The 17,557-nt window shown below is 48.5% G+C and overlaps 3 protein-coding genes across 3 annotated transcripts in view; 2 read left to right on the forward strand and 1 right to left on the reverse strand.

Annotated features, from left to right (window-relative positions):
* PSME4 (proteasome activator subunit 4) overlaps positions 1 to 1,566 on the forward strand; it is a 43,976-nt gene extending 42,410 nt beyond the window's left edge. The window contains exon 47 of the mRNA XM_030235696.2: positions 61 to 1,566. The gene's annotated coding sequence lies outside the window, so the exon portion shown is untranslated. The remainder of the gene's footprint in view (positions 1 to 60) is intronic.
* A 4,715-nt stretch (positions 1,567 to 6,281) lies between these two features.
* GPR75 (G protein-coupled receptor 75) lies at positions 6,282 to 9,826 on the forward strand. Its single transcript, XM_009093812.4, has one exon. The coding sequence runs from the start codon at positions 6,420 to 6,422 to the stop codon at positions 7,959 to 7,961; it is 1,542 nt and encodes a 513-aa protein (XP_009092060.3). The 5' UTR covers positions 6,282 to 6,419; the 3' UTR covers positions 7,962 to 9,826.
* Positions 9,827 to 11,421: 1,595 nt separating this feature from the next.
* On the reverse strand, positions 11,422 to 14,549 carry LOC103819257 (toll-like receptor 2). Its single transcript, XM_050972471.1, has 2 exons — positions 14,077 to 14,549; positions 11,422 to 14,037 (listed from the first exon to the last, which is right to left on the reverse strand). Exons 1-2 carry the CDS (start codon positions 14,547 to 14,549, stop codon positions 11,925 to 11,927), a joined length of 2,586 nt encoding a protein of 861 aa, XP_050828428.1. The 3' UTR covers positions 11,422 to 11,924.
* Positions 14,550 to 17,557: the final 3,008 nt, after the last annotated feature.

The following is a 17,557-nucleotide window of genomic DNA, read 5'->3' on the forward strand; positions in this document are numbered from 1 at the left end:
CATATGAACAAGAGCATGAGGCAATATTTGTGTTTTGAACTCCTTCTTCTTTCTTTTCAGGCTTCTCCTGGGAAAAATGAGGATGTAGGAATTTTTCTGCGAAATAAAGGAAACTCAAAAGAAATTGATCATGTAGAGAACTTTGTGCTGGAAATCCTGATGCCTAATCAAAACTACTGTTAAATACAAGTGTAGAGACCTGGTTCTACTCAAAAGGAATTTCACCTCCCCAGGGAGCAGCCGGGGGAGCCCCGAGGCTGCACCTACAGGGCCTCATCGTGAGTCCATGGCAAGACCCTCCTCCTTGGCCTGCATCACACATCAGTCTTGTTTGTGCTTCCTTGCACACAGTGACCTACACTGCACATCCCTCACCCCCTTCTTCTGCCCCCTGTTCCTGACATTAAGGATGTGCAGAACCAGAGAGTGCTGCAAACAGGAATTTCCCAGTGGAGCTCTCCAATTCTGCCAATGCAACTCCTCCCCCAGTCCATACACAGCCCTGGGAGCCTTCCTTCCTCAGAGTTTTATTTTTCACTACTGGGATTTGAGTACCATCCAGTCCACCTCAGGGCAGCATTGCCTTTTTGTATTCTCTTCCTTGTGCAAATGTAAATAGCTGAGCTCTGTGCAGTGCAGGGGTGGCAGGATGCAGCATGGGCAGCTCCTGCTGCCTGGCCAGGCCTTCAGGGGTGTCTTGACCATGTGTGGTTTAAAAAAAAAAATCTGTGATTCTCTGCTTATTTTTAAGGGGGAAATGGGTGTTTCCATGTAATTAGAACCCACAAATAGGAAATGATGGACTGTTAGTGATGGTTGAATTCACGGAATGAAATGTATGCACAGTGTGGAAAGGCAGTTTTTAACAGTGTATTCTCCTAAAGATTGAGCAAGCATATCTTGTTTGAAGATTGTGGAAGCTCTGTGTTTTTTTGCCTGCAGCTTTGTTAAGAGACTGGTATCAATTGGCTGTTTACCAAGCTGTTTAATATGTGTTACATAGTTGTAAAAGACTGTATAAATTGTAGAGGCATTGCATTGACAAAACATTGTACAGTTTGCAACCTTTTACATAACACCATTGTGAGATTAATTTGTAAAGATTCATACTTAGATGTTAATACAGTAGTGGTTCTGGCTTTTGTATCAAAACAAATGCCATTCTTAGTTTTTTAAATTATTTCCTTTAACAGAATATCTCGTTGTGTCTGAGAGGGTTTGTTTTGCTTTTCCTGTATCTCATGTCTGTGTCTCATTCAGATTTTACTGCAACACGTGTGGCCATTTCTCAATGCTGACATCACATATTCTGGTGTGATCCATTCATAGAACGTGAGGTACATGGAATAACCCATAAACTGGTGTGTGTTTCATCTTTCATGCAAATTCCCCCAGGAGCACTGAGACGTTTGTGTGGCCCATCCCAAATGTCCAAGCACAGCAGTGCTCCTGGGGCAGTATTTAAGGAGTGTCAGCACACGGATGTAACCACTGTATAGCGTAGTGCCAAAATTATGATTTCAATTGTGTACGTAGTTTAAGACCCAATAAATGGACTGTTTGTAACTATTGCATCTTCCTGTATTTCTGAAGAGGAAATGTGTTGGTTTGAGACTGTATCTTCAGGTTTTTACAGTGCTTTTATGAGGCCTGTGTTTGTCCTGGGATTTGGTAATGAGTTAAGGCATCATTAAGGACTAATTAAAGGTCTTGTTCTAATGTTTAGGAAATCAGCTTTTACATTTATGGAAAAATACCTTGTGCCTGTTAACTTCTGAGAACTGGAGAGACTAGTTTTTGTTGGAGAGGGTTTTGCTGATAGAATTAAATCGTTGCAAGTGATGGAATTAAATCTTTGCAAGGGATGGAAAGCCTTTGCTGCAGAGGATCATCTTTAAAGGATCCTTGGCTGATGAAGTGTTGGAGCAGATCTTGCATGTGCTGTTCTGCAGCTCTGCTGCTTTGTGCTGTACTTGGGAATCTCCTTAGTCAGGGTGTAGCTGGAATTGGTTGAGGTTTCAGTGCTCTGTAAGGAATCATGCTCTGGTCAGGAAAGATATTCATTCCCAACACCTTATAATTGCTTTATCCAAAGAGATCCCCCAGTAAATACAGCAAAATATCCAAAATATGTGTCTATAGGATAAAATACACCTGTGGTAGTGTGAGCAAACTTGTGCTGGTTGAGTTTTGGTGAGGGAAGAAGGGTTGTTAGTCTCTTGTCCTGAAAATGCAGGAACTATTTTTTACCACCAAATCTTCACCAAACACCACAACTGCATTACTGGATTTATTCCCTAACTTTCCCCAAGCAACATCCTGAATTCTGAACTTTCACCACTGATGTCTTTTACTGTCTCTTCCCTGAAGCTATCAAGATAAACCAACTGCAGTACCTCAGTCTGGAGAGGGAGAGATTTCTAGCACGAGAAGAGAGAGAATTTTTCCCCTTGGAACAGGAAAGGAGATGGAAAAATATCTTGAGCATATTTGATAGCCTTGACATCCTTAGTGACCACCTGTCAGACTGCACAGATAACCTGTGACCATCATGGGGAAGCACCAAAGAAAGGCAAAGATGTAAGGCAGAATTTGGGAGGTGTTTTGATTTGTTGAGGTTGGGGGTTTTTTGTTGGATATTTTGGGGGTTTGGTTTGGGTTTTAACTGCTCAAGATGCCAGTGCTGTACTGCTCATTGACTCTTGCTAGACCATTAAATGGTGTGATCTCCCATATTTCCATAATCAGGTGGGTATATTTGATGTTTATTTTTGATATATAAGAATGTTACAAGCAGGCAAATTAGACTTTTAACCTGTGCTTTTGGGTGGTACCACAGTCTCAGCGTTGGTGGATTGTGTTGGTGGCAAGTTCATGAATGGATGGATTTGGGTTTTAATTAAAGAGGCAAAGGGATGAAGTTCCTTATTTCTGGTATATTATAGCTGTATTCCTGTTATGTCCAGGTATCTCCCTTTCCCCCTTCTCACTTCTTTCCCAGGCTGCTGGGACTGCTGTGCTGGGTACACTGGATGATGTGATGATGTCTCCTGTCAGTTTTTCACAGTTAGGCATCCCCAGCATCCCACACCCTGCTCAGTCTCACACTTCCTTCCACAGCTCCAGGCTTCCTGGAATCCTGCAGCAGAGCCTCCAGCTCCCTTTTCCCCAGGGCTGTGGAAAACACAATAATCTGGTAAGATGCAAGGGGGAAAATAAAACCCTGTGGCAGCAGAAGGGTTTGCTGGCCACTGTCCTGGGAAGATTTTTAACTGTAACCCTGCTGTGAGTTACCAGCTGATGTGTTTTGTATCCTCACATCATCCTGCAGTACCTGAAGGGCAACTTCTAATTGTCTAATAATTCTATTTCTAATAAAAGGAGGGGGATTTAACCTCAGCCTGCTCTAAACTTCCCAGTTGCCAGCAGGCAGAGGAATCCCTACACTAAGGAAGGGGTTCCAGGTGGTTCATCCAAGGCAAGGTCCTCAGGGCACTGGTGCAGTGTTAGTTACAGCCTGGTTTAATGTGAAAAACAAACTCTGTGCAAGATGTAGAATATTGCTGAGCAGATTTTGCTGCTGCAGATGGAGCTGGACACACACTTCTCTTGGGGAATATGAGGTGCCATCTTTTCTGATTGGCTTCTTAGGAAAGCCAGTAATAAACCCAATAAATCTGTTCTAGCAATAAGTGCATTCATATTACAATAAGTCCAGGTAGAAGCCCAGCTGAGTTCACCCTGAAAGTATTCTGTTAAAAGCTTTTCACTGCTACTCTTACTTATTTTCTCCTGGCTTTTATTTCTATTTTTTTTTCTGGGTTAATTTCCCCTTTTATTATTCCAGCTGCTTTCCCTAGAACTCTTTTGTTAAAATCATAAGATACAAATCTTCAGCTGAGATGAGGACAGATTTCAGCAATTAAAAGTAATTTCCAGCAAATATCTGCAGAAGAACACCATTGTCAAAAAAGCCTTGGGAACATTGTTTCTCCTTATGCAGTAGGAACTCCAGGACTGAACAATGAGAAGCTTGACAGCTCTAGAGAGCACTGGCTTTTTAAGTGCTTTCTAAGTAATTTAAGGAATTAAAGTTTAAGGAAAGGCTTGGCTGCTGCAAAGAGTAAATACCCTGTACCTTGTGCAAGGTAAGTTTTGCTCTTGTGATTCCTACCTTGCAGAACACACTTTCTCCCACTACTTTTCTCCCCTACCCAAACTTTGGTAATTCTTTTAAAAGCTAAAAAGTCCTTTATAAAAACGACAGAGTGGTGAGACACTTTGCTGTGCCACAGCAACCGAGCAGGGCTTTGTGCTCCCATGGAGATCCTTTTTGCTTCAGCTCATTCCCTTGCTCCCTCAGAACAATCCCTTCTCATTTTCTGCTGGAATGTTGAAGGCTTGCAGCCTTGAACCAGCTACAATCTCCCCTCCATTTCAAGCCACAGTTAATAACTGTAGAGGGGAAAAACAACCAAACCCCACTCTTGCATTAGGCTAACATTTTGTCTCTCCTGTTTAATCCCATAATTGTCTTCTAATGTTTATAAATAAGAAAATTCAAGGAGGGAGATCCAGTTTTGTCGATAAAAAAGCAACTCTTACTCATGAGGGCCAAGATTCACCCACAGATTTTAAATTAACTACAACTGGCAAACAAAAAGACAAGTAAGGGAAAATAGAGACAGCCAAGCTGTCTCTAATTTGAAGCCACAGGAAACCATGTTTTGGGTTTTGAACCTTCTCCCTCTTGTATACAACCTGTTTAAGGACAAAATCAAGCCCAAATGCACCTGCTCAGGCTGCAAGGCACTGCTGCAGCCAGCTGCTGGCATTTCCCCCAAGAACAAATCCACCCCCATTGCCACTGGGCAAGGACAAGGCTCACAGGCCAGGCTGCCATCACCAGCCAGAGGGTTATAAAACACTGCTCTGGGGTTTAGAAAGGAATGTGTTGAAAAGTAAACAGGCAGGTGGCACTGGGAAGCTTTCAGGTATCAAACTTGCACACTTGTGGCTGTCTGGATGGTTCTACAAAGCACCTGGGGTAATTATTAAAACAATATATATAATGACTGTAAGACATGTGCAAGCACAAGTCAGAAATACTGGCTCTACTGTATTTGCATAATGCTTTTGTGCCTTGCCTGGCTGGATTTTGGTCTCTTCCACCTGGATTTCCAGTGCCATGGAGGCTTCAGCTATGTCTGCCTCAGAGAACATGCACTGAGCGTTTCCTCACCCTCACATCCCTGTAAGTACTTCAAAACCATCCCTTTAATGCTCAGCTATCCAACACTCTCTATCACTACTGTATTTGTGGTAGCAAATCAACTGATAAATTATGCTGAATGTTTCCCCTCCCCATGGGAACACAGAAGGTGCTTTGCCTTTGCTTCTGAGAAAACACGAAGGGCATGCTGGCCCCACTGAGCTGCCTCAGGAAAGGGATGCAGAAGTGTAAGCAGGGCAGAAGCAGCATGCCGAGCTTTGATGTTGATGCTGAACAGGTTCTGTGTTGAGGCAGGTGTTTTGTTGGGGCAGTCAGCACAGGTCCTCTGCTCTGGGTGGACCCTACCTGAAACACTGCATCCAGCTCTGGGTCCTGGTACAGGAAGAAGCTGTTGGAGCAAGTCCAGAGGGGGGACCAAGTAGATCAGAGGGACGGAGCATCTCTGCTGTGAGGAAAAGCTGAGAGAATTGGGATTGTTCAGCGTGGAAAAGAGAAGCTTCAGGCTGACCTTATTGCAGCCTTCCAGTACCTGAAGAAAACTTACAGGAAAGATGCAGCAACACTATTTACAAGGGCATGTGACAGGACAAGGAAGAATAGGTCCAAATGGAAAGACAGTAGGTTCATATTGGATGTTAGGAATAAATTCTTCCCTGTGAGGGTGGTGAGGCCCTGGCAAGGGAAGCTGTGGCTTCCCCATCCCTGGGAGTGTCCATGGCCAGGCTTGGAGAAACCGGGGCTAGTGAAAAGTGTCCCTGCCCAGGGCAGGGAGAGGAATGGGATGGTCTTGCACTCGAACGCTCCTGTGATTCTCTAGACCGCGCTCTGTGCCGCTCCACCCGCTCGCATCACCGCTGCTCCCCGAGCGGTAGCGGCGGGCATGCAGCGCCAGCGCGGCTTTTGGAGCCAGCTCGGTGTCGCCTCCCGCGGACCCGCCCGTGCCCGGCGGTGCGGGGAGGCTGCGGCTCTGCTCCCGCCGCCCGCCCCGGCTCGGCCCCGCCGCGGCGGAGGGAGCGGAACGGAGCGGGGAGGGGCCGGGCCGGGCGCCATGGCGGGGCGGGAGCGCTGAGGCGGCGGTGAGGGGGCGGTGAAGCGGCAAGGTGGGAGCCCCGCGGCGGCGATGAGCGGGCTGTGAAGGGGCCGGGTGGCGATGAGCGGGCTGTGAAGGAAAGGGGGCCGGGCGGCGATGAACGGGTCGGGGCGGCTGCCGGCCGGGCCCGCGGAGCAGCTGGGCGCGAACGGCAGCGGCCCCGCGGAGCTGCGGGAGGGCACCCACGCCGCCACGCTGGCCGCCTGCGCCTCCCTGCTGGCCCTCGTCTTCTGCCTCGGCTCCTACGGCAACCTCATCGTGCTGCTGTCCTTCTTCGACCCGGCCCTCCGGAAATTCCGCACCGACTTCGACTTCATGATCCTCAACCTCTCCTTCTGCGACCTCTTCATCTGCGGCGTGGCCGCCCCTATGTTCGCCTTCGTCCTGTTCTTCGGCCCGGCCCGCGGCGTGCCCGGCACCTTCTGCTTCACCTTCCACCTCACCAGCTCCGGCTTCATCATCATGTCGCTCAAGACGGTGGCGGTGATCGCGCTGCACCGGCTGCGCATGGTGCTGGGCAAGCACCCGCACCGCGCCGCCTCCGCGCCCTGCTCGCTGCTGCTCACGCTGCTGCTCTGGGCCGCCAGCTTTACCCTGGCCACGCTGGCCACGCTGCGCACCCGCGGCTCCCGCCTCTGCCTGCCCATGGCCAGCCTGCCCCGCGGGCAGGGCAAGCTCATCCTCTACCTCTATGTCACCGACTTCATCTGCTGCGTGGCCGTCGTGTCCGTGTCCTACGCGATGATCGCGCAGGCCCTGCGCAGGAACGCGCGGGCCAGGAGGTGCCCTCCTCCCGCCGTGGCCGTGGGCACCGCCAGGGCTCAGCCCTTCGAGGGGCCCGGGGCCGTGCCCGCTCTGTACAGGACCCAGAGCTGCAGCAAGCCGCCCCACGGCCACGCCAAGCTCGCCGGCCGGCTCCCGCTGGCCTCGGCCGTCAACCTGGCCACGGCCAAAGACTCCAAGGCGGTGGTGACGTGCGTGGTCATCGTGCTCTCCGTCCTGGTGTGCTGCCTGCCCCTGGCCATCTCCTTGGTGCAGGACATGCTGTCCGGCAGTGGTGGCTTTGTGCTCTACCAGTTCGAGCTCTGCGGGTTTACCCTCATTTTTTTCAAGTCGGGATTAAATCCCTTTATATATTCCCGCAACAGCGCGGGACTGCGGAGACGAATGCTCTGGTGCCTGCAGTACGTGGCCCTGGTCTTTTTCTGCTGCAAGCACAAGACGAGGCTTCGAGCCATGGGCAAAGGCAGCCTGGAGGTCAACAGGAACAAATCGTCCCACCACGAGACCAACTCGGCCTACATGTTGTCTCCCAAGCCTCAGAAGAAGGGTTTGGAGCAGGCATGCGGTGCCAGCCACTCCAAGGACAGCGTGCTGAGCCCCAAGGCGTCCGCGGGGCAGCAGCAGCACTACGGGCAGAGCAGCTCCACGCCCATGAACACGCGGATCGAGCCCTACTACAGCGTGTACAACAGCAGCCCCTCGGCGGAGGCGAGCACCCCGCACAGCCTGCAGCCCTCGGGCTCCGCCTTCGCCTTCGCCAAGCCCTGCGGCACCGCGCTCCATCCCTCGGGCAGCGCGGCCGGGCGGGACTGCGGCGCCGCCCCCGCCAGACACATCCCGCTGCCCTCCGTGTAGCCTCGGCACCACCCGGCCCTTCCAGAGAGCCTTCCGCTCCGCTTTGGGGAGGAATTGCTCCAAACTCCGTGATGCTGCTGCCGAAGAATAGAAACACCGTTCCCGTTTGCGTTGGAAGCGAACGCGGGGCTGTCGCCTCCTTGACGCACTCTGGAGTTGCCGTGGAGAGCCAGCAAGGGGGATATTTTAGATTTGGAATTGTTGTACCAGGGTGGTTTTGTTACCAAGTAAAAACCTAAATGTGTGGTTCATTAAGTCATTAGGCCGGGTTGGACAGGGCTCAAAGTAACCTGGGGCGGGGGGGGAAGGTGTCCCTGCCTGTGGCATGGGATGGAACTGGATCATCTTTAAGGTTCCTTCCAGCCCAAACCATCCTATGATAATACCAAGTTTTATAAATACCTTGTATTTTCAGGAAGGAAGAACTGGGGAGATGCTTGGTAGTATTTGAGTTTAAACTCTGCCCATTGCAGGAGGTTGGAAGAACCAATGTTTTTCAGTATTAACAAAAGTCCTTTATCTTCACAAGGTGAAACCCTGCTTCTGCTGAGGTAAATGGCAAAACTTCTGTGAACTGAGCTGAAGTTCAGGATTTCAGTATTGGCTTCTTCAAGTGGGAGAAGGCTTTGTTTGATCAGTGTTCTGTTTCCACTGGGAGGGACATTTGGGAAGTTTGGCACTGGGATAAACCTCTGCAGTACAGATATTAATATCTGGTGGGCATTGACTTTAATGATGGTGGCAGTCTGTATCCCAAAGGAATTTGGAGAAGTGTTTTACATCTGATAGAAATAACCATGCACTACCTAATTATTTGCATTACTTGATGATAAAGATGAATTTTGCAATATTATGTGACTGATACACCAGGAGGAGCACAGTCACCTCTGGAATTCCCTAACTGCTCAGCTGTCAGGCACAGTCGTGTTGCTGCTTGCTCTTATGCCCATGACTTTGTATAAATTGGGATTTGGCCATTCCTGACAGTCAGAACTGACAGCTGTTAACATTTCTAAAACCAGAATGACAAATTTTTGGGGTTTTGTTAAGTGTTAACATCAGTTTGAGTTTGTCTGTCTGCTTAGAAATTTTGTCTGTTGGTCTACACAGTGAGCAAATAACAAAAGTTGAGGGGTTTTTTTAATAAAATCACCCCTTTGTGTTATATCTTATTGTGGGAATTCCCTGGGAGGCAGAACAATTCAGGGGCATTTAAATTCCCCTGAATTCCCCCATGTCTAATTTAAATTAGACATTTCTTGCTCTAAGTGGCCAGATCTCTTCCAAACAGGCAATCACCTTTCAGCTTCTGTGGGCTTCAGCAGAGCCTCAGTGTCTGCAAAATAATTGTGCCACAGGCTTTTGATGCCTTGCTGTAGGAAAGTGCCACATCTTCAGGAAAGTGACAGTGATGGGAACGTGATTTGTTACTTTAGAAACAAAAAATGTCCACATCATTGCTGTCTGTGAGTTGTTTTGTTCAGGCTTTTTGTCAACTAAACTGTTCTCAAGATTCTCCTGGAACACTGTCCTTTGTTTAACACTGAATATGAATTAATTCTGAATAATTCAAACCAGCTTTCTTGCAATAAAATCAGTGTGAACAACTTTCTAATACAAATGTAAAATGGAAATTATTTCCATAAGTCTTTTCTCTCTGCCCAGATTTTTTTTTCCCTAAATGAATAATGTGGTTCTTTCTAAACTAGGCATAAAAGATAATGAAAAGATCTTGTTTGGCTGTTCTGTATTTGAATTTCTCTTCAGTACAAATCGTACTGGAGGCAAAAATATACATGAGGCAGTTTTGGAGATTTGCTGTGTGTATGTGCAACTTCTCCTGTGCCATTAGATCACATGAACTTCATCACATGTTTGAAAATTAAACCACTCACACCTCATAAAACATTTGCATTGAGTGTTCATGTGGGAGTGAAGCAAGAAGGGACCAAGCAGGAGGTTTTATTGCCTTTGTGTGACAAAAGAACTGAAATCCCATCAAAGCTCTTGGTAATTTGCTCTCTGTTAACCCCTGGTGCCAGCTGTGCCCTTAACACCACCTGTGTAATTAATATTGGTGTTCATCTGTGCAGTATCATAGTGCCAGATAGGAAAGTGCAACACCTTTTAATCTGCAGGAGGAGCAAAACCTCATTTAAGTTGCTTTTACAGTTGCATTTACAGTTGCAGCTGTACTAAATAGCTGTTTTGTGGGAGGTTCATGGGTGTAGTAAATCCAGATTGGATTTTGAAAGCAGGTACAACTTTGCAGTGAATCATTGACTGAAATAATCAAATTTTTGATTAAGTAATTGGTTTAGACTGTTTTGGAGTATAACTTCTCCTTTTTTTTCCCTCAGTCTCTTCCATCAGAAGCCTGCTGAGCTCAGAACCAGTAAAGTTCCAGTAAAGAACCAGTAAAAAGTCACTGCAAGGTTAACAAGCAGCAGTGGAATTGGGAGGCAAGCAGCAGAACGTGGAGGTGGGAAATATGTGGGAAGAAAGGAAGTGAGAAATGTGACCACTGAGTGCTTTAGAAAGAGGAAAGTATAAAGGTTATTAGAAAAACAACTGATTAATTACTTGTGGCTCATTAATCTCATTAACAAGTGACTTCTGGTTGCTTAAATGAACAAAAATATTTAATATTTTTATAATTCACAGTCTTTTTAAGCTCTAGATCTCTGTGGTGAAGAGTTGGCTTTTTCAGCTGCTGGCCTGCAGGATTGTGGGTTTTATCCTAATATATAAAACCTCAAAGCTGATGATGCCAAATAGTTTTCCTGAGGAAAGGTGGGTTTGCAGTGAGTTCCAAGGGATCTCTGTCAAAGGAGATGTTTGTTGCATGTTCCCCCTTTTGGCAGCAAACAGGTTGGTATTGGTCTTGTTTTGTCACAGCAGAGCCAGTAAATGGAATTGGAAAAGGAATTTTTCACAGTCTCTGTTCCAAACATGCTGCATTCCTGGACTGGGGATTTTCTACTGGGAAGTTCTTTGTGTTTGCTCATCATAGGAGCAAGTCCAAGTCATGCTAAACCAAATAATTTGTCCTCACCTGATGTTTATTTTCTGTCACAGTCTGTTGGTTTCCCTTGAATGTTAAAGTTGGATCAGCTGAATTTCTTCTGTTTCTTCCCAAGCACAATAAATAAAATTATCAAGTGGCACTAGGTGAGGGCAAGGCCCATGCAGAGGTAATACTGAATCCATTGGAAATGGATCAGGGTGACTGTGCAAGGTGGAACTTGCCAAAATCTAAACAATAATGTACAGAACTTGCTTATCCCCCAGGGATTTGTGATTAAACAAAGCTCACCCCAGTCATTTAACAGCAGAGACCACCACACTCAGCTGGTCCTTTTTTTATTTATTTTATTCTGAATTTACAAAAGATTTTCAAGTCTCATCTCTTCCAGCAGTCACTGAACCCAAAGTCTGTTAGCAGTGTGGGTTTAGCCTCTCTCAGAGGGCTAAATTAAGTCAGTCTTTACTCTTCCCTTGCCAAAGCACAGAAAGGAGCTGCTCCCTGTGTACCAGCATGGTTTGTGGCTTTCTTACCTGCACACAGGGTGTGTTCCCACTTTAAGCTATCCCAGAACTGGGAATCTGTAGTCCGGTCCTAAGACACTGCTTCTCACTGCCACCACCTCAGGAAGGCAGCAAGGACATGCAGCATGACTTGAGCAGCTCTTTTCAGGTGACATCCACAGCACTTAAAGAAATGCTGGGAATATCTGGACAAACTCAAGCACCCAGGAGGAAAAGGCTTTTTATCAGTGCTTGGCTCTCATCCCTTCAGGATTCTTTATCAGAGGGAATAACGAGTGTGCTGCAGTCCCCCTAGGAGCCTCTCCTGGGACAGATCCAGACAAACCCCTGGGCATCACAGCAGCCTTTGCAGGAGGTAAATGCTTTTATCTGACCACAGGCTTTCCAGACACAGCCCTCAGAGTTCCCTGGGTCTCATTCCAGCTCCTGCATTTCCAGAGCAGATCCATTCTCTGCTCTCACGAGCGGCTCGTTGGTTGTTTTTAGCACAGCTTTTAGCTGATGCCAGAACATTTTCTGCTTGTGTTCCTCAGGGCTCCACTTCAAGTAAGTTTTCCTTCTCAGCAGTTTCCTGAGTTTGCTGAATTTCTGTGGGACGCTGTGGGGTGGGAGATCTTCCAGCACGATCATGATGAGGGAATCCAGGTTTTCGTTCAGGACCCGGTGTTCGGCAAAATACAGCTCGTACTGGCACCAGCAGCTGTTCACAAAGCTGGGAGAGAGAACAAAAAGCACTTTATGGCTGTTCTCTATGCAGTAAAAAATGTTCCCAAGCACAGGATGCCCCGGCTTGAAATCCCTCTCATGGTAACATATCCTGAACCCGTCATTTTCCAGCTTTTTCAGCAGGGTCTCTTTGGTCCAGTCAGCGTCGTGCTCGCTGTATGAGATGAAGGCGTCAAAGAGTTTGTTCTCTGGCCTCTTCTCATACTGCTTCCTCTTGGCCATGCACCAGTACCAGCCCATCCTGATGTACCAGGGCCCGTCCAGTCTCCAGCAGAGCAGGGTGAGGGCCAGCATGGCCAGGCTGGCAGCGCCAGCAGTCACGGCCAGCTGGACACCCAAGGAGCAGCGCAGCAGCGTCAGGCGGCTGCTGCCCACCGCGGAGCCCCGGCGCTCCGGGGGGAAGCTGCACCTCATGGCCCCCCTGCCCCTGATCTCCAGCTGGGGCTCATGGAGGTAGACATTCACAAACCAGTACAGGTCACAGGTACAGAAATAATGCTCCCCTTGGACAGACAGAAGCCTGAGGCTCGTCAGCGGGCCGAAGGTGGCCTCCACAATGGTCGTGATGGCGTTGTCACTGATGTCCAGCTCGACCAGAGAAGCTGGGAGAGAGCCACGCTGCAGAAAGGAGATCTTATTCCCTGATAGGTTGAAGTACTTCAGCCCTGGGAGGGATGCCTCGAAGCCATCGGGCAGTTCTGGGATCAGGTTGTGGCTGCTGTCCAGGCTGGTCAGTGCAGGAAGGTGGCCAGCAGGCTCCAGACGCCTGATCAGGTTCCCAGAAACATTGAGGTGTTCCAGCTTCTCCAGGGCAGAAGTTAAGGACAACACCTTCAGCTTGTTTTTACTAAGATCACATTTTTTTAAGGCTGGTGGAAAAAACTCCGTGGGCATACCCATAATTTTGTTATTTTGAATCCTAAATATTGTTAAGTTGGAGAGGGATTTCAGAGTGGGGGAGATGACTCTGATGTCATTGTTGCTGATGTCGAGATGCTGCAGGGAGGGGGGGAAATTGGGAAGTTCAGAAATGTGGTTACTGCTGAGGTCCAGAAATAACAGTTCTTCCACTGTGTCAGCAAACCACTCTGGCAGCTCCACAATGGAGCAGTTGGACATTCCCAGGTGTTTCACTTTCCCTGGAAGGCTTTCAATGGGTGTCCCAGCCTCCTTCCTGACAAAGGAGAGGGCGTTGATGTTTATAGTTCCAGGGGGAGGGACACACATTGGAAGTGTATTCCCACTTTCTGAGAACACTGTGTAGATGAAGTGGTTTCCTTGGACATACATTTTTTCCAAGTTAAACAATTTTTGAGCAAAATTCAGGGGTATTTGGCTGATGTTGGTGAAGGACAAATCAATTTCCTTGATGCTGGAAGGGAGGCACAGCGTATCCAGGCTGTTGATGGGGTTGTTGCTGATGTTTAGGAACAAAAGCCGATGGGATGGGAACTCACAGAAGGACCGAGGATCCAGGATGTTAATGGTTAACTTGTTGAAGCTGGCATCGATGGACAGCGTGTTTTCCATGTAGAAGAACAGGGAAAACAGAGACAGAAGATCCATTTCCACATTGTTGTGACTGATGTCAAGGTCCAAAATCCTGTCCAGCTGGGCTTTGCAGAGATTCTCATCCAGTTTTAACATCAGCTCGTCCTGGGTGAGGTTGCTGTGGGACAGGTTGAGTGTCCCGTTGATGGGAGTTCCACAGAGGGTGGGCTCAGCTGTGGCTGTGGGAAGGGCTGTTGTGTTCCTCTCTCCCTTCCTAAGAAGATTCCCTGGGCTTCTCCTGAGCCTGGGGCTAAGGATTTGCAGGAGAGACAGAACTCCAGAACGTGACAGCTCCTCTGCAGGAGCAGAAGGCTCCAGAGCAGCCCCTGAGGATCTGCCAGAATTCCTGGAAAGCTGAAAAGACCTCGGAGCTTTGCCAGCAGGTGAGAGCTTCAGGTGGGGTGGGAGATCTGACAGAAGCAGCTTCTCATCATTAAATGATAAATCCACAGAAACCAGGCTGAGCAGACTCTGGAATGCTTCAGGCTCAACAGCTCTGATCCTATTGTAGGAAAAGTCCAGAACTTCCAGCCAATCAAACCCTTCCAAGTCTCCCTTGGTAATTTTTTCAATGACATTGTGTGAGAAATTGAGAGCTCTTGCTGTTTTTGGAGCTCGTGCTTCTGAGACAGAGGAGAGATTTGAATAGGAGTAGTTATAAACCGGGAAGACTGGAGGTGTTCTCCACATTAGGACTCCATGTGCCCCACTGAGTAAGAAAGGAATGTAGCAGAAATGAAAGCAGCCAGGAAGGATCCTCATCCTGGAGAAAATAAATGTTAAATCCACCATTATAATATGTTAATGGATACACTTAAAATTAATCCAAATTTACTTGAAGTCTAGAAATTGTTTCATTAGTTGTATCCATGAATCTCTTTTTATCCAACAAAATAAAACACATCTTACTTCAAGTAAGAGAGAAAGGGAGAGTGACAGAGAATGATTTGAAGGAGAGCACTATTCATTGGAGCTCATGGTAGATAAAGTCTGAATTTTTCTTTCTTTTCTTTCCCAGGCAGCCCCTGCAATGCCACCTTCCCCCTGCAAAATCTGTGTCTTAGGTTGCAAACGCAAGATGTGCCCCGGGGGTGTGTGTATTCTATTGCCATCTGTTAGAGATGGGGCAGTTCTTTTCTGTTCATTGGGCAGTTTTCTTTATCTCTTCCACAACCAATCCTCCTTCCAGATCTCTTCTGCTCATGCCCATTGAGTGTCCCTCCATGGCTGATAAAATTCCATCATCCCACTGGGAGATGCTCCGCCCAGGGGGAGGAGCCAACCATTCCTACCTGCATACAATCTGATATTTGGAATCCTACTGCATTCCCAGATGGGCAGCTTTCTTCTCCACTGGATTCCCAGAGGGAGACCAGGCCCATCTACAGCACCCCTGGACCTTCAGAGGAAAACTCCCCCCTTGCCCAGGATCCCTGCTCCAACAGAACCACAGCTGGCATTGCAGGAGGGCTGAGGCCCCATGGAATGGGACTGCTGCCAACACCACAGGGTGTCAGGTTGTATTCTGACTCTGTCAGTGTTGTTTTGTATCACTGCATTTTTATTTTTCCCAAAACCTGTTATTCTTACTCCCATATCTTCGCCTGAGACCCCCTTAATTTCAACATTAGAATAATTTGAAGGAAGGGGGTTTGCATTTTCCATTTTTAAAGAGGCTCCTGCCTTCCTTAGCAGACATTTGTCTTTTCACACCAAGACAATTTGAAATGCCCTTCATGGCTCCGTGGGACTCAGGTTTTATGTCTCTCATCCCAGTGCACGACAACCAAGTAAAAAAACACAAAAACCTGTTCAGCCGCTTCAGTGACGCCCCAGGGAGCTCTACGTAATGGTGTGACCCCGGATCTTCCCCTGAGCCCAGCCCCTGGAGCTTTGCTCTGCCCTGGATTTACCAGTGCCATTTGTTTGGCCTTTCTTGTCGCAGTGAGTTTTTTTGGGAGCAGGATGTGGGGCCAGGCGGGCGAGGTCACTGTCCCAGTGCCCCACCCCGGGTCCCTGTCACGAGTGCCTGACCCCGCTGCTCCAAGCCGCTCCCTGCTCCCTGTGAGTAACCTGTGTCACCGCAGTCCCCTTTGCTGCCCACCAGGTTTAACCGAAGGGAAGGGACGTCAGTGACTTCCCAGCTCTGTCCCCCGCTGCCAGCAGGACCCCCAGCCCACCCCACATCCCGCAGGACCCCCCGGGCTCTGAGAAGCATCGCCAGTTCATGGCACAGCTCCCTCCTCGCTCCCAGCCACTCTCCCATCCCTCTGACCCCCGTACCTGCTCTCCTGGGGGCTCCTCCCTCACTTTCCTCGGGTGCCTTTTGTGGAGCTGGGAGCGGAGCGGGCACCCCGGGACCGCCCAGCCTCGCCCCCTGCCCTGTGGCCGCCGGAGGAGGAGGAGGAGGAGGTGCCGGAGATGATGCTCCCCGGTGAAATCCGCCAAGTTTTCCCCTTCTCGCCGCACTCAGGCGTTGCCCAACCCGTGCCCGAGGGGGAAATAGAAGGTGGAAGTTGCTCGTTTAATGCATCACAGCGTGGTCCCGGGGTTTGCCTCGGCCTCAGCATCACAGGTGGGGGGGAAAAAAGTGAGAAACCGAGCTCAGCAAGGAGGGCATGGGTTGGCCAGAATCCAGCAGGGACAGACTGCAGGAATGCTGAGAGAGCTTGGAGTGCTGCTCCCAGGGGAACACAGAGCAAAGAATGGAGCAACACCCTGGTGCTGTGGTCATGCTCTGTCAAAAACAACACTGCTAAGGGGAACAGAGCCAAAGGAATGATCCAGACAAAGCTGACTCTGCCTTCATTAGCTCAGAAATTCAGGTTACTTGTGCTGTTAGCCCATGCTGGTGACCAAAGTCACTCAAACTCCTCATAACCATGAAATGACATCAACTGTAACTTCACCTTTGCCTCTCCCTCAAAGACAATAATGCTTTCATAAAAGGGACAGGAAATTGATAAACTGGGGTGTCAGGGAAGATTTTTGCTCCTGCTGTCAGTGTGGGGTGATGGCCTGTAGCTGAACAATTCTCCACCTGAATACAGTGGTGCTGCTCAGGAGCCTTGGGCTGTGCTTTGCTTTGGGAAGATGGGACAGCTGCATCCCAGCACAGGGGCCACCAAAACCCCAGAGACTCAATCATGGTTGGAAGGGACAAAGTTTAAAAGGCAGCTTTTTGGTACAAGCAGAATTATTCCACCAACTCCCTGTGCTGGAATTATTCTTTCATTTGTTTTGTCCAACACCCTCTCTGTGTATTTTTTTTTTAAGCAACCCCTTATTTTGGGAATTGAGGGAACAGCAGGACACAAGAAAGGTCTGAGTGAGCAAGGAAGGTTCCATACCATGTGGCCAAGAGCAGGACCAGTGCAATAATTCCCAAAACAGGTCATGTGCCACTTGTTCTGTCTCTCTCTGCAGGGAAAGGTTTTTTGTGCACTGGAAATATTGTTTAATGGAGGAGAGCTGAACCTGCACAGGAGCTGCTCCAATCCAAAAAGGATCAGCACCAGCTTTGAGGAGACCACACCTCACAGGAGCTTTTCTTATTAAGGTGGACTTGGATTTAGGTGCTGGATAAAAATATAAGGTACTTATGACCTGGAAATGCATTTATCTGTGTGAAGCAGCTCTACTTCCTGAAGGTGTAGGAGCAAACCTAAGGCAGCTGTTGGTCAGGAGGGGATGGGAGAGGAGGGGGAGCAAAACATATTTCTTTTGGAGGGAGGTGTGGGTGCTGGGGCAGCCCAGATTCCGGGCAGGAA

This window comes from Serinus canaria, chromosome 3 (assembly GCF_022539315.1).
Source record: "Serinus canaria isolate serCan28SL12 chromosome 3, serCan2020, whole genome shotgun sequence".
NCBI classification, from domain to species: domain Eukaryota; kingdom Metazoa; phylum Chordata; class Aves; order Passeriformes; family Fringillidae; genus Serinus; species Serinus canaria.

What these genes read in the sequence shown, in the direction of transcription:
- LOC103819257 (XM_050972471.1), bottom strand. Translation starts at nt 14,549, where the DNA reads ATGAGGATCCTTCCTGGCTGCTTTCATTTCTGCTACATTCCTTTCTTA. An exon ending in TCTGCTCCTGCAGAGGAGCT is followed by an intron (nt 14,038 to 14,076) that starts GTCACGTTCTGG and finishes GCAAATCCTTAG; the next exon opens with CCCCAGGCTCAGGAGAAGCC.
- GPR75 (XM_009093812.4), top strand. Translation starts at nt 6,420, where the DNA reads ATGAACGGGTCGGGGCGGCTGCCGGCCGGGCCCGCGGAGCAGCTGGGC.